Genomic DNA, 27,156 nt, shown 5'->3' on the forward strand with positions numbered 1-27,156 from the left:
AGGCATTAGGCATTATTAGAAATAAAATAAGGGGATCCGCTGATATGATGCTGTCCTATGAAGAATATTGTTGGACGACACACCAGCTCAGCGACATCGGCGCTCTTGAATATCACTGGTCATCAAGAAATTCTGAGATTAAGATTGTTATCGACAGCCTGAGGAAGCCCGAGGGGAGGAGTTAACTCAAGTAGCTCATCCACAGACGTAGAACTCACACGTGGCTTGAGTGAACAAAATCCTTATCTCTCGCCAGACACTGCATTGGTCACTTGATACTATTAATAGAGCACCAGAATATATAGAGGATAAGGAAATTGGTGAACTGGTACAAAGTCACGTAGCAAATAGTGAACATAGGCTCTAGATATACTTTTCTTTAGATTTAAGTTTTAGTTATAAATTGTTGCTCAAAAGGTGCAGCACTAGCTCACCAAATAAAATAAATAATACAAAAAAACATTTGTTGTTTAACTTAATCGGCGCCCAACAAGAAGGATTGGAACCCAACAACTACAGCAGCAGCAGTGGCAACATTAGAAGTCTGTAAATTATATATATTTGATTATAAATAAAATATGGTAATGTCACTACCTGACTTCGAAGGGAAACAAGCGACATATGTCTCGTGGCGTAAAGTTGCTCATATTGCCTATAAAAGTTTTGAGACTTATGTGGGGAGTTCTAAACACTATCAGGCATATTATTAGAAATAGCAAAAGGCTCAGTTGCTGTATTTTAAAGCAATTATTAACAGACTAGACTCTACCTACGCTGATAAGCGACTTATTGATCTTTTTGATACAGAGTTATCGACAGAAGAGCTTAGATTCGAATTAGATTCTTAGATTGTTTGTGTCAATCGCAAGTCGACTCGAATCAGCATTTTATATAAGTGGAAAGGACCTACAGTCAATAATTATGATTGAACAATTAGACAAATACACAACCGTGCAACTTCGGGAGTGGTCACGGCGTATGGGTTTGCCAACTTATGGCACTAAGGCAACGATGGCGGTAAGATTTACTGCAATCCGCAGAATGAGTTGGTGGTGTGTCCGAGTCTAAAAGTTGAATTCGCAGAAACTTTAAAGACAAAAAAACAAACTGCTCTCAGAAGAAAACGAGTTCCTGAGAAGCAAATTAGCTCAATTAGTACTTCAAGATGCACTACCAGTTAGTGATATTGTAAGTTGCAGTGTGCGACTGATTCCTTTTGACGTAATGAAAAACATGCTACCAGAATTTGATGACAATGCTAACTTAGACATATTGGTTCAGCAACCTTAGGGCATTAGAGATGCCTATAATCTGGATGAAAATACTATTCTTGTCTTAATGATTAGCGGAATCAAAGGCAGAGCGAAAATGTACCTTCACTCAAAACCAACGTTTTTGGTGGAAAGCGTAAATTCGCTCATTGCTGAGATGAAATGCATATTTGCACCGCAAAAAAATAAAATTATGTTGCGAAAAAAGTTCGACGCCCGTAAGTGGAAAATTGGTGAAGACTTTTTAAAATACTACAATAACAAAATAGCACTAAACAATAGTTTAAACATTTAAGGAACCGATTAAGTCGACCACATCATCGAAAGTATCCCTGACGAGCAATTACAGGTACAGGCGTATATCCAGTGTTACAACAGCAAGTCGGGTAGAACTCAAACGAAGTACACAACAAAGGGAAGTTCGTTATTGTAATTGCAACTCCGTAGGTCACATGACTGGCGCTTGTAGGAAACCCAACAAAGTAGCGGGTGCGTGTTATGGTTGTGGAAGCAAGGATCATCGAATAGCTGTTTATCCAGAAAAGAAAAATGCAGTACACGTCATCGAACACAATATATATATAAGATTTTTAAATTTATCATACACTCATATACCAATAGTGATTAATTTTTAGAATGCCTATTAGACTCAGGAAGCCCGATCAGTTTTGTTAAAAAGCCTTGCTTGCCAAATGAAATAATTTTTGAAAAAAAATACGTTTTTTGTACTTTAAAATTAATAAAAGTAAATTAAAAAATTTTGGTAAAATTTGGTGTACGATAACTTTGAATCCAGAAATTTTTATATTAACTTATTCGTGGTTACCCATGAGTCGATGAGAAACGATGCAATGTTAGGCAGAGATTTTTTCTAATCAAGTCAATTAATTTTAGTTCAGAAAGATGTAATAAACATTACGCAAAGTAGTAATGTATGTGGGATCAGTACACTCGACCGTACGGTCAACCAGGTCCAGTACAAAGTACTAATTACTAAATAAATCAACCCTGGCCAAAGTAAGATAGACAACCCACTACTGCCGAACTGACGAGGAGAGTTGAGGTTGAGAATCCACCGAGTGAAGAAACGTTTCTAGAAGTTAGATCTTATAAAACTAAATGTTAATTAAAACTAATGTATTCTAAAAGTTAAATCTTATGAAACTAAAAGTTAATGAAACCCAATGCTTTCTACAAATAAATTTACGCTTTTAATAAATGAATAAATAAATAAATAAATGATTATTTAAACAAAGAACCCACATGTACATATGTAAATCGAAATATTATGATAAGAAAGTTGCGAAATTCAACGAAAGACAAAATGATGGAACACAAAATGATAAAACACAAGTGAATAGATTGTCTAATTCAGAAAAAGAAGAGTTACAAAAATTATTAGATGAATATTTAGTAAAAGGATAAAAACAAGCGAATCTGAATTTGTGTCTCCAATCCTACTGTTGCGCAAAAATACGGGAGATCTTAGAATGAGTGTTGATTATAGAACTTTGAACAGAAATACTGCGAAAGATAATTATCCGATTCCTCTTATTGACGATTTGTTAAATAAATTAGCAAAGAAGAAACTATTTACTAAACTAGATTTGAAAAATGGGTTTTTCCAGGTATAGATGCACAAAGATTCCCAAGAGTATACGTCTTTTATTACACCACTTGGTCAATACAAATTCACGAGAATGCCCTTTGGACTTAAAAACGCACCATCAACTTTTCAAAGGTTCATTCATAATATATTATCAGAAATGCAATGCGATGCAATCCTTGGGCAAAACATATTAAAACCATTACAATAAGTTATTGATATGAGATAAGATACCTTAACAATTAATAACGAAATGATAAAATTTATGAATTCTGGCCCACAAAATTTTATCGAAATTTACCAATTGGAAAGTATAGAAAATAGGGATTTACAAATTGAACAATTTACAACAAATTTAAATGAGGAAGAGAAAGTTTTAGTTAGTAAGAAGATGCAATAGATGTAATGTGAGAAATATCGTCGCAACTATAAGTGGTTGCACCAATATAACAATAAGAGAAAAAAGATAAGGAAAGAATATATTTTATTAAAAAGTAAGATCTACATTAAGTAAAATTTCTAAATAAACAGACAGAAGAATTTTGACTGTCAAGAAAACAAGTTGCGTCTTTTCTTTTCCGAAGTTTAACAAAAATACAAATATTGAACTGAAGTTCGATATACACATTAGAAATTAAATTAAATATTATTGTAACAAAATTATATTAATTTAATTACATAAATCGCAACTCGCGTGGCTGGAGCCAGCAAATTACCGATCTCACGCCAGCCACTGCGCTAGTCGCTTGATGGTACTATCTGTGGAACAATAGATATTGGGAATGTAAGGAAATTGGAGAACTTGCAGCTCTAGCTCACCAATTAATAAATTAAAAATCCAAAACATCAAGTGTTGAGCAACTTAATATAATTTGTACTGCACTAACGACAGAAGCAGATCGAAGGAAATAGGGTTCTAAACCTTTAACAAAATTCGACAAAAAGTCTCATTGAAACACGCCAATGTTTCAAATTTGGAATTGTTTTGATTCCACGTAATATAGCTGATATGACTAACTATAGAAGCAAAAAACTTCACAGAGACTATTTCTAGTCGTTTAAAACATAAATTAATAAGAATAGGGCTGAGCGTACTTGGTAGCTGTTGTGGAGGCGAAGTAGTTCGAAATAAATAGTGATAGATTGAAAAGTACTTAAGATTACAACTATTTATCTCACTAACGATTATTTTATAGTGAGAAAGTTAAATTAATACTTTAGCATAATGCCTGGTGTAGTGAGGATCGAGCCACTAAAGGTGAAAAATTACGACTCGTGGAAATTGCAAATGTGGGAAATTTTGATAAAAAAATAACTTGTGGGAATATGCAGAGGGTCGAAGGTGCGTCCCAATTATACGGATTGCGTCAATTATCATTAACACTCAACAAAATTGGATTAAAATCAACAAAATTTTATCAATGTTTCTACGGGCGTCGAGAAGGTGGTAACATATTGTTGGCCATTATATAGATAGACGATTTATTGTTGGCGTCCAACAACGAAAATTGGTTAGGAACAACGAAGGAAACGCTCTCGCAACATTTCGATATGAAGGATATAGTTCGCGTCAATCGATGTTTGGGTATTGATTTTAGTAAAATTCTGGAGAAAGGCAAAATATTTTTATCGCAAAGGACATATGTTGAATCAATATTGGAGCGATGGGGTGTGGCACAGTGCAAACTTTCGAAGACGCCAATAGAAGCGAATTGCAAACCTACCATGCCTATCTTGATGTTCTTGGAGGTGTCTGGTCTCGTAGATATAGCGTATGCAGTGAATTTTATGAGTCAATTCAACAGTAAGTACAGTGAAGAGCACTGGAAATCAGCGAAAATAATTTTACGTTATATCAAGGGCACATTATAACATAGTTTACTGTACAAAAAGACAGGCGCAGATTTGTACGGTGTAGTCGATGCTGATTGGTCGTATTCGGGCTATGCATATGAATTTGCAGGTTTGTCTATAAGTTGGGAAACAACGTACAAAATAACGAGAGGTTTTATGCTCCGAGAAAAGCTATCTAGGATGATGAATATTACCCACTTTTTGGAGAACACGAATTTTTTGCTTCCATTTCAAGAAAAGTGCTACAGAGTCGAATGAAATGCTTGTTGAACCATAAGGTGATCATGCTTTATCAGAAGCAACATGCAAAAGCTGGTTCCAACGGTTCAGATATAATGATTTTGATGTGAGAAATGATGAACGTGGTGGACCACCAAAACAATTTGGTAGTGCATGATAGAACATATTAGCTGTCAGTATTTACCAAATCTTTCATAATTGAATCATGCGCGTATTTATTTAGACAACGAAAACAAAAATAAATTCTTATCAGCATTATTGTAAACTTCATGGAATTGCCTTCTACCATATTCGAAAAAATTACTGCGACTTTCAAAAAACTTCCAAGATAACTTGCTAATAGAAACAGAATATCACCATGAAATAAATCTTCGAAAAAATAAAAACTTTATCAGGCAGGTTCTGTAATTCAATTCACTTTCAGTCCGATATTTGGTGTTCTGAATTTCGCTTCCACTTTTCAAATTCCATTTTTTTTTTTCAAAATTGATTCCGAGTGTAAATACTTGTTCTGAAAAACGAATTCGCAGGAAAATATTCGGAAATAATTCACTTTAATTCATATGTGTGATTTTGGTGCGCGGAAACATGTAACCAAATTAAAGTGATCAAATTATGACCAAAAATATTTGAAATTTTTGATTTATTAGGGGAAGAGATTAGAATGCAGATAAATGTGATTGACATTGCCCGAGGCTTTAATAAAAACACATTAACCACTACGAAAGGTACAATTATCCATCGCAAATTTATGCAACTTCCTTGCGAAATAACAGCCAATTCCAGCGAAGATGAAGACATGCACAGTAACCACAGTAGCTTTCCTGTATCCTCTTCACTATAGAAATTAAATGTTATGGCAATTTTTGTTATGAGTTAACACACTTTTAGCAGTTTTCAACATAACTAATTTTTTTCTTAAACAATTACACCCGTAGTTGCCCTATATTATAGTGATGATCAGTACCGAATTTCTTTAGATAGCTGAATTTTGCTTTGGTTACTTGCAATGGCTGTTAGGTTAAAGGCCTGGTGCCTGTGTCACAGGAGATCCCATTTGGACAGCTAGAGCTAGTCTATGTGATTCTGCAAACACCTCAAAAAACCTAGACAATGAAGGTGAAAGTGTCTCGATGTCACAATCTCCGCATTTGCATCCGTTAGAATATTTAACCTCACGGCATGAGGCCCCATCGGGCGGTGTCCAGTTCTATCATTACGGCGAGCTGAACCTTACTAAGAGCAAATAGCAATGGATCTCCTGCGATCACCATGGGCTAAAATGATCTCGCAGTCGCACATGTACTGATCGTTGTCCAATGCCTACCATGTCCATTCAGCGACCACTGATCCTACGCAAAGAGTGGGAGGATAGTGGGGCACCTGCTTGTTCCCAATCTGATGAGATTGTATCTTGGGTGCCTTTATACGCAAGCTCATAGGATTTGCAGTCCACAGCAATCCCGCTATGCCTTGGGATCCAAACGAGTCTTATATTAATGTAGCTAACGGGTGATTTTTTTGAGGTTAGGATTTTCATGCATTAGTATTTGACAGATCACGTGGGATTTCAGACATGGTGTCAAAGAGAAAGATGCTCAGTATGCTTTGACATTTCATCATGAATAGACTTACTAACGAGCAACGCTTGCAAATCATTGAATTTTATTACCAAAATCAGTGTTCGGTTCGAAATGTGAAATCCGCTTTTTTATCGACAAATTTTGTTCAGCGATGAGGCTCATTTCTGGTTGAATGGCTACGTAAATAAAGGGTGATTTTTTAAGAGCTTGATAACTTTTTAAAAAAAAAAAACGCATAAAATTTGCAAAATCTCATCGGTTCTTTATTTGAAACGTTAGATTGGTTCATGACATTTACTTTTTGAAGATAATTTCATTTAAATGTTGACCGCGGCTGCGTCTTAGGTGGTCCATTCGGAAAGTCCAATTTTGGGCAACTTTTTCGAGCATTTCGGCCGGAATAGCCCGAATTTCTTCGGAAATGTTGTCTTCCAAAGCTGGAATAGTTGCTGGCTTATTTCTGTAGACTTTAGACTTGACGTAGCCCCACAAAAAATAGTCTAAAGGCGTTAAATCGCATGATCTTGGTGGCCAACTTACGGGTCCATTTCTTGAGATGAATTGTTCTCCGAAGTTTTCCCTCAAAATGGCCATAGAATCGCGAGCTGTGTGGCATGTAGCGCCATCTTGTTGAAACCACATGTCAACCAAGTTCAGTTCTTCCATTTTTGGCAACAAAAAGTTTGTTAGCATCGAACGATAGCGATCGCCATTCACCGTAACGTTGCGTCCAACAGCATCTTTGAAAAAATACGGTCCAATGATTCCACCAGCGTACAAACCACACCAAACAGTGCATTTTTCGGGATGCATGGGCAGTTCTTGAACGGCTTCTGGTTGCTCTTCACCCCAAATGCGGCAATTTTGCTTAAAGGGTGATTTTTTAAGAGCTTGATAACTTTTAAAAAAAAAAAACGCATAAAATTTGCAAAATCTCATCGGTTCTTTATTTGAAACGTTAGATTGGTTCATGACATTTACTTTTTGAAGATAATTTCATTTAAATGTTGACCGCGGCTGCGTCTTAGGTGGTCCATTCGGAAAGTCCAATTTTGGGCAACTTTTTCGAGCATTTCGGCCGGAAATGTTGTCTTCCAAAGCTGGAATAGTTGCTGGCTTATTTCTGTAGACTTTAGACTTGACGTAGCCCCACAAAAAATAGTCTAAAGGCGTTAAATCGCATGATCTTGGTGGCCAACTTACGGGTCCATTTCTTGAGATGAATTGTTCTCCGAAGTTTTCCCTCAAAATGGCCATAGAATCGCGAGCTGTGTGGCATGTAGCGCCATCTTGTTGAAACCACATGTCAACCAAGTTCAGTTCTTCCATTTTTGGCAACAAAAAGTTTGTTAGCATCGAACGATAGCGATCGCCATTCACCGTAACGTTGCGTCCAATAGCATCTTTGAAAAAATACGGTCCAATGATTCCACCAGCGTACAAACCACACCAAACAGTGCATTTTTCGGGATGCATGGGCAGTTCTTGAACGGCTTCTGGTTGCTCTTCACCCCAAATGCGGCAATTTTGCTTATTTACGTAGCCATTCAACCAGAAATGAGCCTCATCGCTGAACAAAATTTGTCGATAAACACATTTCGAACCGAACACTGATTTTGGTAATAAAATTCAATGATTTGCAAGCGTTGCTCGTTAGTAAGTCTATTCATGATGAAATGTCAAAGCATACTGAGCATCTTTCTCTTTGACACCATGTCTGAAATCCCACGTGATCTGTCAAATACTAATGCATGAAAATCCTAACCTCAAAAAAATCACCCGTTATATGTATGTAAGTATGTACATACATAAATAGAACTTCTTTACCTCGTTTAGTTATAGGTGTTCTAAGCAGCCGTTAGTTGGACAAAACTATTGTTATTTGCGCAAAATAGTGCGAAGGAATACAGATAAAACATTTATTTTAAAGTAAATATATTAGTATTTGTATTACTTTAGCATACTCATCATATTTGCACAAATTTTCACATTTTTCTACAAATTTTGGTTTTGAAATATTTTATATTTTTAATTAGTAGCCTTGGCTACTGAGTCTAGATTTTTATTATGATAAGCTATTTATCTCAGTTGCCAAGAATATGCAAATAACAGCCCTGAGTTTACATTTTTGACAATTATTTTGTAAGTATTTGGCAGCACTGTTAAAATGTGAGTAACAATTTGTGCAGTTAAGAATACAAATACGCGAACAGAAATATTCTATTTGAAACAAAATACAAAAAAGAACTATAATGAGTAATTATTAATTATTTTTCATGAGTCGGGAAGAAAGCTTGAATGTCGCATTAATTCGACGGCTAATTAGAGATCGTTTCAGTCCTTTGGATATTTCACTTATGAAGTACGCAAAGGATTCAAATGTTGTTATTTGTTATGTTTACTATATTTTGTACATTTTCAAATAGATCAAACAAAGCATTTTCATACTTGTTAGCCACATTTTCAATCCATCAGCCGATCAACTGCTGTCTCTCCAGTTCTGAAGATTTGAGCAGCGCTACGATTCTTTGCTGAAGGTAGCTATCAGGAAGGTCAAGGGAATGACTTCGGAATTTCACAACTCAAATACAATGTCAGCGATTCTTAAAGAAGTGACCACATTTATGCAACAGAAAATATGCCGAAAACATATAAAATTTAGCATAAGTGTATAAGAGCAAAATACAACTATAATAATAAATAATAAGCAATCATACAGAATTTCCTGATGTGATCCTATGTATGAATGGAACACATGTGCACATTTCAACACCTAAAAAAGAACTGCAACATCTGTATATTAATATCTATCTATACCTCTGAAGTAAATCAAATTTTAGAAATTGCTCAAAAATATAGTATTCTTAAAATATTACCTTCTGTTATTCTTTTCCAGTCCTATGTGGTGACCAGAATCTGTTTATTTCGGCTTCAAAACCATTCCATAGTTTTGCATTTTGTAAATAAAATTTAAAAAGCAACTCATAAAATCATAAACAGTAGAATTCATTTATAACGACGTCGCTTATAACGACTAACCGTTTTTAGCGTCGATATTATTTACTCAAGTTTGGTTTAATAGTTAGATTCTGAGAAAATGTAACCGTTTAGTGCGACTCCGGTTTGAACGACAAACCGTTTATAGCGACACTTTTTACGACAATTCGTCCGTTTAAAACGACGCGCTTCACCGTTTAATTCTCCTTATTGGCGCGCGTAAATCACAGTTAGTGTTTGTCACTTGTTATGACAAGTTCAAAAAATAAAATAAAATGAGTTCTTTGAAGAGAAAGTGTTTTACAATTGAAGAAAAGAGTGCAATATTACACAGATTAGAAGCTGGTGAATCAAACGCGATCCTCGCAAAGGAATTTTGCGTATCTCATTCTACAATATCAACAATAAAGAAGAATAAATACAAGATCGAGCCGCTATTTAATGCCAATGTTTTGAAAAGCAAACGTGTAAGAACTTCTACACATGAGCAATTGGATAAGGCATTGTTACAGTGGTTTAAGCTTCAGCGCGACTGGGGAATACCTCTTAGTGGACCTCTGCTACAAGAGAAAGCTAATTTTTTTGCTAGACAGTTAGACATGCAAAATTTCATATGTTCCATGAGTTGGATAAACCGTTTTAAAGTAAGACACAACATCGTCAGTGGAAAGATTGTTGGCGAGTCTTTGTCAATACAACAGAGTGATGTACACGATTGGTTAGAAAAAGTTTGGCCTACTCTACGTGCTCAATTTAGTGATGATGAAATTTTTAATGCAGATGACCCGGGTTGTTTCATAAATTAACCCCGAAAAGCCTGGATGACTGGTGACATTTTTACCAAATCCTGCTGTTAGTTGACAACTGTCCTGCACATCCCCATTTTGCAGACTTGAAAAGCATAATTCTAGTATTTCTGCCTCCAAACACGACATCAGTGTTGCAACCCATGGATCAAGGGATCATTCGAGCTTTGAAAGCACATTTTCGTAAAAACCTTATTTTAAAAATGATTCAGTTTCTAGATGGCGGATGTTCTTGACGCTATCCTAATGATTCAAGATGCCTGGACTCAACTCAAGCAAGAAACAATTTTTAACTGTTACAAACATGCTGGTTTTGTCCGAAGCAATGTAGAATGTACTAAGTCCGAAGTTCTTACTACCGAACAAAAGTCTGTCAAAAACAAACCCAAATAACAGATTTCCTACATATGTAAATATCCGTTTTATACCGCCGGTCCCTTGAAGGTCGTTATATCCGGATTCTACTGTATTAATATAAATACATTTTTTATTTGTATTTACAATTTCTTCACCATCTGAATATATTATATAAAGCAGTACAAAACTACAATCCATAATGAAGAAACTGGTCTTGATCAGTAGCCTGCTTTTGACATATTTGGATATTATAATGAGGGTTGATAGAAATAGATAATATGCAAAAAAATGGCGACTGGCTAGCAGTAGCCTGTCATATTCTCCAGTAGCCTCTCTTAATATATTTTTCGGGCTACGGTAGCCTGAAGGCGACTGAACTCAGGCTATTATAGATACATAATGTGGGTGTTAAGCACGCACGAAAATGTTCACATGAAGTTTACAATAAAGCTGGTTAATCATAAAATATAAAAGAAAAAAACAACGCAGCTGCTATTATTCAAAGCGTCTCGATTTTAAAGGTAATTAATAAAATTTGGTTCGAAGTAAAATATTTGACGAATACATTGCTTTATATTCTGGCGATTTGTGCCTTTAACAGTCGTTAAACCCAAACGCATTAAATATATGATAATTTTGAATTTGAAAATAGTTAATATTAAGCAAATTTAATTGTTAATACTAACACTAAGCTAATATAAAATTCAGTTTAAACTATTATCAGCTTTGAGTAAATGAATTGTATATCATTCTATCAATTGGCAGCGTCTACCACAATTACATACAAATACAACATAATATTGATGTACCATTACAACTAGACTATATCTAAACTACATACATATTACTAATTAAAATCTGTCATAACCCGGAAGTGGGTTTCACAAGTTCCCCTAGCACCAAAGCCCTTTTATGCTTTGTGTAAATATTCAGTCAACTTTTTTGCTTTTTTGCATTTTAAGCGCATTATGGACAATTTTTAATTGCATTTTTAATTTACAAAACATTTTTCACTGGACAATTGGCGCAATTTTTCTTTTGATTACAACTCTTATTAGTAGTTACTTACGAAAAATATTTATGTTTATGTGTTTTAAAAGTCATACCTTATGATCGTTGCATAATGTCTTCATAATCGCAATTGAAATGGATGGCAAACATTTGCTGCGCTCCTTAATACATACATACATATATGGAAAGTATTTTCACTTTAAAATCGCTCGATGAGTATTGATGAATTGAACGGAAAATATTGCAACAAAAACGAAATGTTGTACTTTAAAAGTGGGCGTTGTGTGGGAGCGCGCAGCTATGGGCGGGCACTGGTACTTAATACTGAGCATTTTATATTAATTGCTATTTTTTATTTGCTTCACTGGCAATTTCACCATAGCAGCTAAAAGTATCGACGCTTAAGCGCACTTTTAGGTACTGCGCTGGTTGTTGTTGTCGCCGAGCAAGTCCTCAATTGCGCCTGTTAGACGTCCTTTGCTCAGCGCATCCACGAGCATGCGCAGGCGTTCCTCACGCTCCGAATGGCGACGCTCCAATGACGAAACCTGCATTTACGTAAGAAGAAAACGAAAACAAAACATTAAAAGTTTGTTATTAAATTGCAATTAACCTACAAAAATTTCCTGTTATAAATGGACAACTTAAATTTCTAATGTGAAAAGTTTGAACTGCAACTTGTCAAATATTACAAAACGGTATTTAACTAGAAATAACTATTTCGTAATACGTATTTAAGTTCGGTTGTGCAAAACACATTAATACTTTCGACTTCGAACTGTGCAGCAGTAAGAAGCGCAGCACAACAAACACAAAATATTATTATGTAAAAGTTAATTAGTTATGCTCGTATATTAAGTGATAAATGAGCGAAAGAGCGTAGCAATGCGTAGCAGCGAATGAACTGTTAACAATTAAAGCAAAACGGAAGGAAGCGAACATGAAAAATACCGCTTTAAAAGCCATAAAACGGCGAACAAATAACAATTACAAAAATACATAAATACATTACACATACGTTTACGCATATACGTCAAAAAAAAATTTAATAACAAACGCAAATAATAGATTTCAAAAAATAGACTATAAGCATTGTGCCAAACATTATATGGCAATTAAAAAGCAACAAAAATCACATAAACGCCAACAAAAGCTAATAAATTCATTTACAAGTACGTTGTAGCATATTACACGCTTGAGTTTACTGATTTTCATTATGACTCTTGTAAAAGTTTTGCATTTCATATGATTTATTTTATATATATATATTTTTTTTTGCTTCATTTTTCTATTTGTTTGCGTTTTTCTTGTGCTCGTACATAGAGTGGCGCGCGTGTTTTTTGCTAGACTTCTTTTTCTTTTTTACTGTTAAGGGGCTAACATTGCTACTGTGGCAGCTTTCCAACGCTGCTTTACATTCCGTTTGCAACTCGGTGCGTTTGCTAGTGTCGCTGTTATCCAGCATGCTACTAGCATTGCTCGTGCCACTACTCACCTTGGCTTTCAGCGCATAGTAGTCAACTGGCAATTTGCGGCGTTTTTGTGTGGCGAACGCTTCGTCGCGTTCGTTGAGCCGTTGTTGTAGTACGCGCACCGTTTCATGACACGAGGCCAACTCACGTTCATGCGCACTTTGCAGCGTCTTCAGCTGTTTAAAATGACAAAGCGTACGAATATTTAGTATATATGTGTAAAAATATGCATAATTAAAAGTATTTTAAATGAAAAAATTGCTTGCAAGTGCATTGGCAGCAAGTGATTCTTATGTTGCACTTACGTCGTTCAAACGCTTGTCATGTAGTATTTTATAATCCGATTCCAGCAGTTTGAGTTTGTTTTGCGCTTCACGCAGCGTTTGACTCTCCGTGGTAGCGGGCATTTGGTCGTGATGCAGTGCCTCGTGGCTACGCCGTGAGATATTCAAGCACGTATAGCTGTTCCACTGCGACTTGTCGGATTTTTGTGCTGTTTTGTTTGAAAATAGAAAAGAATAATGATTTTTTGTATGCAAAAAGAAGTTTGTTAAGAAAATAATTTAATTTAGAAAAGCAATCATATTGAAAAGTAATTAGTATTCTTATTGAGTCTAGTGCTTGTTTAGTGGAATATTGCCATGAATTAAATATAAACAAATTGACTTTTAAAATAACCCCCTTGGCACGCTCCATCTTTAATCAAAATGTCATAACGAACGAAGAACTATCTTTAACCCTTCATAATATCTGTTATACATATAAGCTTGAAAGAAAAATTGTATACATCACTAAATTAAGAGACAAATTTAGTTTAATCCATATATTGGAATTAGTAACTTTTCTTAAGTCTTTTTTTTAAATTTCGAGACCAAATATTTCAATTTTGGAGGCAAACTTCGAAAATTTGAGAATTAATTTTTTTTACTTTTGTCTCAACCTCAAGAAAAAATCAGTTTGGCCCAATACCCAGCCGAGTGTTATATGGTGCAATGAGCAGGCTTGTAATCTGTTCGAAAACCTGGATAATAAAATAAATCTTTAATATTTTAAGGTAGCAAAGTTTCATTTTCCCACCTAGATCAAGTTATATATAAACTAGCAGACCACTCCGGCTTCGCACGGGCTTAAACAAACATTTCAAAAGTTATTAGTTTTTACACACTTGAGCTAAAACTTGATTACGACTTTTAATCTTATGAAGGCGTTGGGAACGCTTAGAGTTCGACGCCCTAGAGCGAGCTTGTATATTTCTCATATTTTGTTCTTCAAGCCGCTGCACACGCTCCGTACTCGACTCTCAAGCGTGTACTTGGGAGGTTTTGAAATTTTGTTCATAAAGTAGCTGCGACCGCTTGTTACTCGACTCTCTGTTTCGCGATTGCGATGCGAAGAGAATGACTTGCAAGACGATTTTCAGTTTCAGATTAAGATTCTCCATCAAGGAGTCTTTTTGATACCATTACCTGGGAACAATTTCCAGAAAGTAGAGATTCTAGCAATAAATATAGCCTATGTTACTCGGGGTGAATGTAGCTTTCCAATGGTGAAAGAATTTTTGAAATCGACACAGTAGTTTTTGAGTTTATTCAAAATATACATACAAATCTTTCCTCTTTATAATAGTAGTATAGATAATGTTCCATTTCTGGTATCAAACGAAAATCATACATTGACGCTTGTAGTATTTGCCATTATAATTACCAAACTATTTGGAAACTACAGCATTCAAAATGATATGAGTATATAGCTCTTCGTTGCTAATAAGAAGGTGCTTGGTTGAAATGAGATGTCAGCAAGCAGCATCACTTATGCCAGCATTAGGCTCATTGTACTACCAAGCGTGTCATAACTTGAAGTCTCTCTAACTCGAAGTTTTTTTGTGGATTACGGTGATTCGAGTTAGGGAAGTTTAACTGCATTACTCTTTTCCATTCTGCAGGTTAAATCTTAGATTTAAGTATTATGTCTTCCAAATATACTTTCAAAAATGTAAAATTATCTTGGTTTGTCCGCTAAAGAATTCTAAAGAATTGAAGCTTCGAAAATTGCATAAATTCAGTACATATGTCACACCCACATAGAAATATACCGATACCGTTTCAAAAACGGTACCATTGCTTCTTTGATAAGTCTATCGTTAATCATGTACAAAGAATATACTAAGGCCAAAGCTGGTATTTTTCTACTCATTGAAAAGTTGAAAATTATATTTTAATATTCATATAAACTCAAATATTATCAAAATTGTTAAAAAAAAAACTGTAACATCGGCTAAAGATAGCGTTTGTTGTCCATATATTTCAATCTATCCATCAAAATATACCAAAAAATATTTCACTATTTTTGTTTACTTTATTTGGCTCAACTCATCCACGCAAACTTGCTGCTCTCCCTACTGATATGCAACGCAACATTTACTTTCAACCAGCCACTTTCTTCATTTACAATCAATCATGACAAGACATACATACAGACATATGCATATAAATACGTAAATTTCACCTTAACAAAAGTCGCGCAGCTGAGTGACATCTTCTTATGCAGATTAATGCACTATTATGCCACCAACCCCAGCAGCCACCCGCTTACTTAATGCAAACACTCACATTTGTCAATGTCTTATTTATGCGCGTTTGAGGTTTCTTCTTTTGATTAACAAAAATTATGCAGCAATTTAAATGTTTAATTTTTAATCTGCTACCAAAACACATAAATAATTTGTGCACATAAAAATCAAAACGTTATATAATAAGCCCCACGATTAATTTTGAAAAGCCAGTCAAAGTGGCCGCAAAATAACGAATTAATTAAAAAATATCCAATATAAGCCGGTGAGAAATTAGTAGTAAAAACCAAAACAATATTATGCGGGTATTGTCAAAGGCACTACGAAAAAGCCTGCTACTTTCGCTTTCAAAACAAAACTTTTTCTTTCGGCGCGAAGACACTCAGCCACACACACACATCACAACAAAAGGTAAAAAACAAAAAACCTAAAAATAAAACAAAAACAATGCATAGTTTATAGAGGTTATTAACAATAGCCAAACCAAATGGAGATGATCAATACGGCACGCTGCTGCGTTTACTGCTTCAATGTGTTGCGTACGCTGACATAATAGAGTGAGCGTGTAACGCATGCGCGGGCGCCGTGGCATTTTGCTCGTGTGCGCCAACGTCGAATTGCCGCCGCTGGCAATGATAACGACGACGACAACGATATTTAAATGCGACACACAAGGCGAAGGTGTGCTAATGGATAATAAAACCAAAACGAAACGAAACGTTATTTATGCCAAGTAAATTTTACATGCGTAGATATGCATGTATGTAGTGATGTGCAAGTGATTTAAAGCAGGCAACACATACCGCCCTTCTCTTCACACAACGCACAAAAAAATATCTCACCCAAAGTGTATTGCACAAGCGCTTTGCGTTTGTTGCGTTACTTTTTAACACACTCAAGTAATTAATTTCCCATTTCTATGTACAAGTATACGATTGAGCAGAGAAAGTCAATTAATCAACGGCATAAATGTACTCATCACCAGCAACAGTGGGAATTCACACAACGCGGCGCAACATAACATTAAATAATCGAAAATGTCCATTAGTGGAAAATTTGGCAGCAGTTTTGTGAAGCAAACAATTAACGAACGCCTGCACGTGCAGCCATTCACCGCTATGTAACACACTACAGTTACACCAATGCAATCAAGCGTCGCTAACACACTTACTCGCACACCTTCATAAATACTTATGAACATGCTCACCGTCTTTTTCGCGTTGTAACTTCTTTATTGTTTTCTTGCACTCTTCCAATTCGCGCGTCAGCCGTTGCATGGCCTTGTCCTTGATCGCCAAATCGACGCGCATGCCGCGTATGGTGGCCAACAAGTGGGCATCCTCTTTGGCTGCGGCGTGTGCGTGATGTGCGGATATTGTCAAATCCGAATGTGAGACAGGCAGTTTCGATGCTAAGGCTGAGCTGAGTGTGCCCATTGCGGTGGCGAACGGTTTGCGTATGCCGCTCTGCTTCGAGTTTGGCCGTGAGGTGTTGGGCGTTGAGTTGGCGGTGCTGCTGGTGCTTGAACTTGCCGAATGTACGGCGCTAGAGGTGCCAATGGTGTTGGTGCTGTGATCGCGTGTATTCTTCGTTTGCACCGTTTGTGTGCCGGTAGTGGTGCTGTTATTGTTATTGACATTGGCATTGGCATTGTTGGTGGTGGTGGCGCCAGTATTTAGACTGGCGCGCTTGGTTACATCGCCGCTGCAGCCTGCCTCATGCTCGTACGCCACAACATTGGCGTCCGTTTGCGTGCAGTTGTTGTAGAAATTCTCAGCCTTCTTGGAAACAAAGTAGTCCAGTGTGCGCACCTGCGATTCGATCTTCTCATTTAGCTTCGTATTGATCTCTTGGAGGCTGTAGAAGCGTCGATTTAAAAATTGTAACAGTTATTTTTTGTGTGAAGTCAACAACTTACCTTAAAACTTGAGTTTCCAGATCAGCTATGTGCGTCTCATATTTGGACTGCACTGAGTTGAAGCGCGCCTGCACATTTGCGAGTATTTGCTGTGCTTTCAAGTCTTGCTCCTTTGCATCTGACTCCAATTGCGCTATGCGCTGCTCCAAGAGTTTACGGCTGTTGACATTCTCCTGGTCATTACTTGAACACTTACCAGAGTTTTTGGAGGCGACTGTGGAGCAATAAATGCAAAATTTATTTTTTATACTTTTCGCTCTAAACTAACTTTTATATTTGGCTTACCTATTAGCGCCGACACCGAGTCCGGATGCTTGCGCATGAGTATACGTTCCATTTCACGGCACTGTCGTTGCAGATCTTGTATGGTTTTGGCATCTTTATCTTTTTGGTCTTGCGTACGCTTCCGCTCCTGTCGACTCTCCTCCAACTCGCCCTGCAGCGTTTTCTGCAAGGTCAACGCCTCATCGCGATCGGCGCGCGCCGTTTGCAGCTCGGTACGCAGTATATTGGCACATTCATTCAGATGTTGCACATCCAACTTCAGCATTTCGGACTCCTCTTGCAGTTTCGTGTTACTTTCGCGCAGATCGCGATGCAGCTGCGACAGTGAATCGTGCTGTATGCGCAGCGATTGCAAACGCTCTTCGGTGTCCTTTAGTTTCTCCTGCAGCAGTTCGATTTCGTGCTTCAGCGCATGCTCGCGTCCTACATTCGCCGCAAAGGGTTCAATGGGCGAAGTGAGCGCGGAGATCATGCGCTTGGGTGACGAGTTCACCGACTTGTCGCAGTACGTTTTGGCTGGTAACGGTGTGGAAAGCATTCTATGCGGACTGTACGGACCCGGTGTGCACGATTGTGAGGACTGCGTTTGGCTGATGCCGCTATCTGGCGTGGTCATCGAAGAGCGTTGTGCGACGGCGCTGTAACCACCAGAGCTACGACGTTCCAGCATGTTGGGGCTGCTGTGTTGCATGCCGCTAAAGTTGAGTGGATTGCGGCGTGCCGGACTGCCGCCGACTAGCTGCATCTGTGTTTGTGATGCATAGTTTTGTGATGATGAGTTGTGTGCTTGCTGTGCAGTGGAGAGTGGTGGTTGTTGTTGCAGCATTGCATCGAAACTAGGTCGACGTGCCATCACGTTTACGCTGCCGTCTTCGCTTTGTTTAAATTTCGTTTGCGCGATGTGCAATGACGTCGACATAACGGATGCTGACGATGACACTGACAAATGCCCCGTGTAGAAGGTTGTTGTGGTTGTGGCGGTATTGGCGGCATTTTCAGCAGTATTAGCATCCAACGAGCTGCCATCGGCACTCAAAGTGTCGGCATCACCGTCCCCATCGTCTTCCAATTCGTTAGAGAAGTTGTGCGCCGACACTTCATCCATCGCGTTCGACCCACTTGCATGAGCATCATTGACCTCTACCGGCTGCCCTTCATCATTCAATATTAGATCAATGTTTTCAATACCTTCCGTGATCTCTTCCATCTGTTAGTGGTAAGCGTGTGGGGAAGAGAAGAAAAATCAAAATATTTTAGTTACCCACTTGAGTGTCAATAAAAGAAATAACAAAAAAAGTGATGCATAAAGCTCAAGTTATTTGGAAACAACCGTTAGATATCGAGACGGTGCATCACAGAATTGCATGCAAAGTGAACGCTTTTCAAAATTTTCACATTTCGTTTTACACATTATGCGTGCCCCGTAAATTTTTCAAAGATTTCTATTCACACCCTTATACATATTCCATACACGTGTATGCAAGAGTTCGTTGTTTGAGAGATTAGAGATTAACTGCGAAAAAGGATTGGCGGCTGTTGGCAGCAACGATAATAATTATGTTGCACGTACAAATTAATTCCCGTATCGCGGGAGTTTGTAAAAAAATATAATTTTCTATCTGCGAACGCGCAGAACGCGCAAACACGTCGTGTCGGCCGGATTGCATAAAGCAAAATAAATCTTTAAGTGCTGAACACAAAGACGACGACACGACACGACGTAGCGACGGCTGATCACAAATGTCGCTTTGAAGCCAGCGTCTTGAACATATTGAAGACGGCAGCGACATATCAAACAGCAATTTCATTGTTGCCGTACTAACATCTTTCATTTCAATAAAATTTACATATTTAGTTTAAAGTGAAATTATTTGTGAAAAAAATGTAAAAAATGGTCGATTTATTTGTTTTAAATTATCGATTGTTATTATAAATGATATATCAAAGTTATTTTACGTTTCTGCTGGCAAAATAACGTCATACTTGATAGAACTTTGAATAATTTTACATTTCACATATTAGTGGCAGCTCTACAGCGGCCATTGTCGTCGGCAAAATTAGAAACATTTCTAATTTGGCGACAGCGAAGACTTCAACCCTTTTGTCGTGAAGTCGTGCTGTTGCCAAAAAATCTGTGCTCATAAGAACGCGTGTATTTTAATATTTGACAGATGTCGCTCGTCGCTTGTCGTCTTCTATGTGTTCAGCACTTTATTCTTTTGTTAAGGTTATTTCACAATGAAGCTGAATTTTAGAACAAAGAAAGTGTCAATTACAATAACAGCATATTCAGCATATTTACTTCGCTACATAAATGCATTGGCGGAACGTTCTTTACTGCTCAGCGTTAGCGTCGATGCGCCATCCCTAAATAAAAGCGGCAACTTGACGTCAAATATCAAAATGTTTACTCGAATTGTTGTTGTGAAATTTTATTGTACAGAGCAAAGTGTATTCAAGAAAGTGAACTAAGTATTTGACATACCCTTTTTTGACAATAAAATAGTAAACAATTCATGTATTTGTTTACATTAACCCGTCTTTTTTATCTTGAACAATATAATATACATTGATAAAATTGTTTGCAGTTTGTCAGATGGAGCACAAAACATTAGTAAATTGCTTTCATGAGTTGTTTTGCATAAGCAGAAAGTATTTGACATTTTCTTTTATTCATTTAAAAAATATTTTTTTTTGGTTTGAAATTTGTTTACTTTTGAATTTCAAAATTTGAATTTTTACATAAATTTAAGGGTTAAATCAATGGCAATAAACATGTCAAATTCGGGTAAAAAAAAATTAAATGTCATATACTTAGTTCACTTTGTTGAATACACTTTGGTACAGAGAAACTTCGTTTTTCGCAGCCAACTTTACTTTGGAACGCTCTGTCAAAATCGAATTTTTCAACCGGTATGCGCCATGTAAATTGCTTGGGCTTGAGCATTTTTTGACACTCATTTGCCGCTGCCGCTGTTATTTAGGGGGGGCAGTTAGGCAGAACGTTCTGTTTTGTTTATTCTTATTTTTATTATGGCTTCTTATTTTATGGTGATGGCTACAAGTATTGTTTGGATAAGAATGGATTAGATAAACAAAAACATTAATTAAAATTTTAATTTATGTGGCTGCATAAATACAAAGCGTAAAGATTCAATTATGTTTACAGTTATGGTAAAGTTGCTGTGTGGAGGCTGTCGTTAACTTACACGCATGCATGCGGTGGGTGTTCAACATGTGAAAGCAAAATCCAGTCAATTTTCATAAATACAAATCACCGTCAGCTGCCATTGCTCACCCGAAGAAAGGGCGTTTCATTGAAGATTGTGGTAACTACGCCCACATCTTACAGACTACTAAAAACTTTGTGAAAATTTCTCATGTTGCACGCCACAAATGCATTGCATAATGGCAAATCGATTATAATTGAAATTGCCTGTCTAAAGTTTAGAGAGTACTTGCACAATCATTAGGGCGGTGAGAAATGTGCTGCGTTGAAGATGATGTGCTGGGAATGTGTGCGCTTAAAAATAATTACACTCGAACAGAAATTATGCATTAGGAGTTGGAAATGAGATTTATTATGAATCAGCATTGTGAGTGATGTTTTTGCTTGAAGATTCCATGAAATACTATATATAGTTAGAGACTGAACCAAAAGTTCATTACGATTCGGCAACCGCGTCGAGTTAAGATACAGAAACGTTCATATTCCAACGAAACTCAAGTCTAGTTCATAATTTCAAAAAGAGAGTCAACATGTTCTCGATCTCCAAGGGCTCATTAGTCGCATTCGCAAACTATTTTGGAAAATGTATATACAAATGAGGAGATACACACGATAGATATCCATAAACAGAGCCTCATAAAGAAGGCCTCTTTTTTACTCTCGCAACAACCCAGCGGGATAATGGTTCACCGCTTACATTTTTCTTTGAAGAATACTTCGAAGAAAATTCGATGTAGAATTCTTCGATACCTGGTAATGCATAAAAGTAAGCTATGCGGAACTTCGCTTACATTTTTCTTGAAGAATACTTCGAAGAAAATTCTATGTAGAATTCTTCGATACCAGGTAATGCATAAAAGTAAGCTATACGGCTAAATTCTACTGTGTTCATATTTACAAATCAAGTAAGTACATGAAAAACGACAAATACCAATAGATGGAATAAAAGTTATAAGTAATTTTTTTCATTATTTCGTCAAATCATCAAGCAAAAAGTTGGTCGTGATCAGTCACCAGTCACCGAGTCGGAGTATATACACCAAATTCAAAAAAGTATCAAACTCGCCAAAGGCCGTTTCTTCAAGTCTCGTTGCTTGGATAAAAAACGAAAAGAGGCTCAGCCACAAAATTAAAAGCAGCATACCAATTCGAACAAAAAGGAACGCGAAAGGACCTTTTTTCATTACGACGTCGTTCGACCAACATCTCCGCTTTCGCAGCATCACGGTTCTTTCCGCTAGTTACCCGCCTGTATATATATTTAACGTTTTTTAAAACCTGCTGTTTTCAACCATTGATCATTTTATATATACTATATATATGTGTATTTAACGTTTTTAAACTATTTCAATTTGTAATAATTCAATTCAGTTAAACACATTTTGTTATAACAATTTTTAAGTGCATTTCGCAAAAAATAAAACCTTTATAACGATTGTATCGAATTTAACTGTGGCATGGTGGAATTCTTTGTTAACTATGGCATCAAAGAATTCTTCGTTAACTATGGCATCGAAGAATTCTTTGCTAACTATGGCATCGAAGAATTCATCGTTAACTGTGGCATCGAAGAATTCATCGTTAACTGTGGCATCGAAGAACTCTTCGTTTACTTTGGCATCGAAGAATTCTTCGTCCCTATGGTAAGCGAAAGGGGTGATCTGTTACTTTTCGTAGGACATCGCCGTGTTAATTTTCATCGGTCGGAGTAAGCGAAACAATCATGCTACATCGTTTACCTTGCTCGCTTACCAATGTTTCCATATCCCGCTGAGAAATGTTGCTAAAGAGAGTATTATAGTTTTGTTCACATAACGGTTGTTTGTAACACCCAAAACTAAACGAGTTAGATATAGGGTTATATATACCAAAGTGATCAGGGTGAAGAGTGGAGTTCAAATCCGAATGTCTGTCTGTCTGTCTGTCCGTCCGTCCGTCCGTCCGTCTGTGCAAGCTGTAACTTGAGTAAAAATTAAGATATCTTGATGAATCTTGGCACACTTATTTCTTGGCACCATAGGAAGGTTGCTTTCGAAAATGAGCAAAATCGGACCACTGCCACGACCACAAAATGGCGAAAACCTAAAACACATAAAGTGCCATAACTAAGCTATAAATAAAGCTATGGAAATTTGGTATGAAGGATCGCACTATGAAGGGACATATTTGGATGTAATTTTTTTGGGGAAGTGGGCGTGGCCCCGCCCCCTACTAAGTTTTTTGTACATATCTCGCAAACCAATAGAGCTATATAAACCAAACTTTCTGCAGTCATTTTTTTTTGGCCACTTCCTAATACAGTCTAAAAATTAAAGAAAGCGGATCATAACCACGCCCACCTCCCATACAAAAGTTAGGTTGACAATTACTTAAAGTGGGTTAACTCCCTAACGAAAAACGTCAGAAACACCAAATTTTACATAAGAAATGGCAGAAGGAAGCTACACTCAGATTTTTTTACAAAATGGAAAATGGGCATGGCGTCGCCCACTTATGGGTCAAAAGCCATATCTCAGGAACTACTCGACCGATTTCAATGAAACTTGGTTCGGTGCTTCTAACCTAATATTATGGTTTCCAACTTTCAATGGACTTTATACACTATATATGACAAATATGTGGGTCAAATTGTGTATTATTAATATAAATAAAGTTAAATAAATAAATTGCGAGAGTATAAAATGTTCGGTAACAACCCTTAGCCCTTCCATACTTGTTTAATATCTTCTTTTACAATATTAAGCTTTAAGCAGCGAATCGTCAAAGTCTATGGCGAATATAAAAGAACGAATACTTGAAAACCTTTCACGAAATACCAGACGCAATGTGTTGAGCGAAATGTTCTGTGTGTACTCTTTTAAAAATTCCAACATTTTGTTAGGGTATTTTGTATTTACTTAAACTCGGTAGATTTATGAACTTCGAAAGCAATGCAGGAGTAGCTCTGTAATTTCTACTAAAAAAGTAGAGTTCTCACGTGGAATAAGAGGGGATTTAAATCGACTCACTTCTTCAGATTTAAATTGCACTTATGTAATATATTACGAATATCTTCAGAGAAAATATGTATATATTATATGTAAAGGGTGATCCATTTCAAGGCTCCCTACTTTTTAAAGAAATACCACAGAAAATTTAAATTTAAAAATGAATCATTATTATCATTCGAAAGAATATTATTTGGCATTTATTTTTTTCACGATTATCTCTTTCAAATGTTGGTCGCGGTTCAGTCTCAGATGGTCCATCCGTTAAGGTTCTGGCTAATGACAAACGTGTTGTTTTACTCCAAGGCCTGAATCGATGAGGGATTGCACCCACAGGAAAAAGTCTAACGGTGCGATATTAGGCGATTTTGGTGTCCAGAAATAGACCTCATCACTAAACCGAATTTGGCTCGAAAACGTCGATCTTCTTGAAGAGTCCACAGAGCGAAGTGATGTGGATTGGTAGGGTCGAGCGGCCCTCAGCACAAGATGTTTTTTGTACGCTTTCAATTTAAGATATACGTCAGTCCGCGACGTGGTAGATTCGGTCGAATATTATCCAATAATGAATGCTGGGTATCAAGATGGGTGTTGCTGTTGCGAAAAGTACGCTCAGTAGCCCGATTATATTAACCCGCGAAACAAATTCTGATTGGACTCCACTTTCAAATGAACCAGTTAAAATGTTAAAACCAAGAATATGTGCATATCTCACTAATATGGTACGACCTCTCTTAACTATCTCTATGTGATTTGCGAACATAATTTTGATTTATGCCAGTGGGTTGTTCGATTCATCATTCTCCGAATTTTGACGAACCGAGACTTATAATGATTTCTGACGATATGTAAAAATCATTCCCAGCTAGATGTCAGTAGCAAAACGAAATTCAGCTGCTTCGACTTATGTAGGATATGGAATCAAATTATATGCATATAAGCTCCTGTATTAACCATACAAATGAAGCAACTCTGAAGTTTTATATGCATGTATTGCACGAATCTTTTCTTATGATAATTTTTTCTTCTACATACCACAAATGGCGTTGTGTTATTTTAAAACAATGCGAAACCACTTTCCATTTTTTCTTAAACGAGAAGAAAAGTGCTTTTAGTTAATGCCGTACAGTAGTTCACATTTCTATTATGAGCATTTATGTCCACAAGTGTGTGTGTGTATTGTCTATTGTACGAAATCCAGAAAATCCACTAAGACGAACACAGCGAGCAGTTACAACAATAAACGCTGTCACTTTCAACGATGCCGCACGCTAGTGATGCCACCACCAGCAGCAGGCAACCACAGCCATAATGTGCAGCACCATTGAACCAGTGCGACAAGTAAACAAAACGATCAGCGCTTTACCACATACACACATACGAGTATGTGTAACGGCGAGTGGCCGAGCGAGTGAGCTTATATCTCGACCACTCCAAGCTGAGTTTTGCGCTGCAGCAAAGCATTAACCCATTTTTCGTCTATCGGAACATTTAATCTCAAACTGGGCACAATGGCAAAAGCAAAATAATAACAATAACAATAACAATAATAATAATAATGTGGTGCATGTAGCCTGGGCAGGTGTTTAGGCCAAGCTTCAGCAAAGATTTCTGACGTGATTCGAGGCACAATGAATGTACGTGGAGTCGTACCCACCGTATATACGAATATATATGTATGTAAGTGAAGTACTACTTGTGGCTATAAGCGCTACAACAACACTAAAGCAACCGCCGAAGGTGCAACGGATTAGAAACTATTGAATTTCGTTGGCCTTAACAGCGGTCAAAGCTTCAAGTAGCAACACGAGCAATGTGATATTTCAGCAGCGATACGCTTCTTTGTACTTATGACAACAACAACACAGTTTTAATTTCGACTTGTACTTTTCAATATTTTGCTTCCCTAATCCTCTCAGGTTGCTTGTGTCTCGTACGATAAGTGTACGTAAAACTTAACTTGAGGGCATTTGTTGTTGTTTGTTTTCGTTGTTTTGCCGTTTTGCGCCTGTCAAGTGTTCAATAGAAATTTTAGCATGATTTGCTATTTAATTAAATTTGCGCAAATTTCTTCGGAACCTTATCGGAAAGTACTTGTATATATAATGCATATGAGCTTATTGGATTTTTGCGCGGCAAGCATTTTCGCAAAGACCAAATTCAAGCGGCCGACTTGTTCGTAAAATGCCTGCGGCATAAAAGCGAAATTATAAAATCTTAACGATGATAAAAAACACCGTTGAGGACAATTTCACTACTTGAAATTAGATTTAGTAATGTGTGCAGAGCAGTTTGCGACACTAGTAGACGCCTTGCTGTGATAGGAAATCAAGAGTGTTTCATTATAAAAGTGAAAGGTGTTAAAAAGCACATGATTTCTATTAAAAACACATATATGTGTGTGTCTTATTTCAAGAGAGGTCAGTAATTATTACTTGAGTGCTTACATTGGTAAAATAAAAACGGTAAAACGACTACAACTTCAGAATAAAGACGAACGCTAGCGTATAAAGCAAGCGAAAGTGAGACCAAGACTTATTGATCAGCAAATGCATATGTAATCGAATGGAACACCCTAATACTCAGGCGAATAATTGTTTTATAGAAGAAGTCGTGCCCAATAAGTGTATTAAATTGATGAAAAATATAGTTTCGCTTTTTTGAGAGAGTCCCACGGATGAAAATATCCACAAAATGATATAGAATGATCATAAAGCGAATTTAATCGAGATAGTTGAAACTTTATGCCTGACGATTGGAAACCCAGTGTGCTCTATCCAATCCATAAAAACCGTGGGATAAGCCTCCTCAACATTGCATACAAGGTCCTGACGAGCGTATCGTGTGAAAGACTAAAGCCTACAATCAACGAACTGATTGGACCTTTTCAGTATGGCTTTAGACCTGGAAAATACACAATGGACCAGATATTCAACATGCACCAAATCTTGGAAAAGACCCGAGAGAGAAG

The 27,156-nt window shown here is 36.9% G+C and overlaps 2 protein-coding genes across 3 annotated transcripts in view; both read right to left on the reverse strand.

Moving 5' to 3' along the window:
- LOC128922016 (ADP-ribosylation factor-like protein 5B) overlaps nucleotides 1–12,140 on the reverse strand; it is a 137,548-nt gene extending 125,408 nt beyond the window's left edge. Inside the window, exon 1 of the mRNA XM_054231275.1 lies at nucleotides 11,821–12,140. The gene's annotated coding sequence lies outside the window, so the exon portion shown is untranslated. The remainder of the gene's footprint in view (nucleotides 1–11,820) is intronic.
- On the reverse strand, nucleotides 12,132–20,304 carry LOC105220605 (centrosomal protein of 162 kDa). 2 transcript variants are annotated; one of them, XM_054231264.1, is made up of 7 exons: nucleotides 20,272–20,304; nucleotides 17,970–19,176; nucleotides 17,685–17,898; nucleotides 16,974–17,623; nucleotides 13,503–13,690; nucleotides 12,902–13,373; nucleotides 12,132–12,273 (listed from the first exon to the last, which is right to left on the reverse strand). In XM_054231264.1, the coding sequence occupies exons 1-6, from the start codon at nucleotides 20,287–20,289 to the stop codon at nucleotides 13,014–13,016; spliced, it is 2,637 nt and encodes an 878-aa protein (XP_054087239.1). In that variant the 5' UTR covers nucleotides 20,290–20,304; the 3' UTR covers nucleotides 12,132–12,273; nucleotides 12,902–13,013. The 2 variants fall into 2 exon arrangements, with proteins under 2 accessions (XP_054087239.1, XP_054087238.1); XM_054231263.1 differs by lacking the exon at nucleotides 20,272–20,304 and adding an exon at nucleotides 19,300–19,395.
- Between the last annotated feature and the right edge of the window lie 6,852 nt (nucleotides 20,305–27,156).

Source organism: Zeugodacus cucurbitae, chromosome 5 (assembly GCF_028554725.1).
Source record: "Zeugodacus cucurbitae isolate PBARC_wt_2022May chromosome 5, idZeuCucr1.2, whole genome shotgun sequence".
Taxonomy (NCBI): domain Eukaryota; kingdom Metazoa; phylum Arthropoda; class Insecta; order Diptera; family Tephritidae; genus Zeugodacus; species Zeugodacus cucurbitae.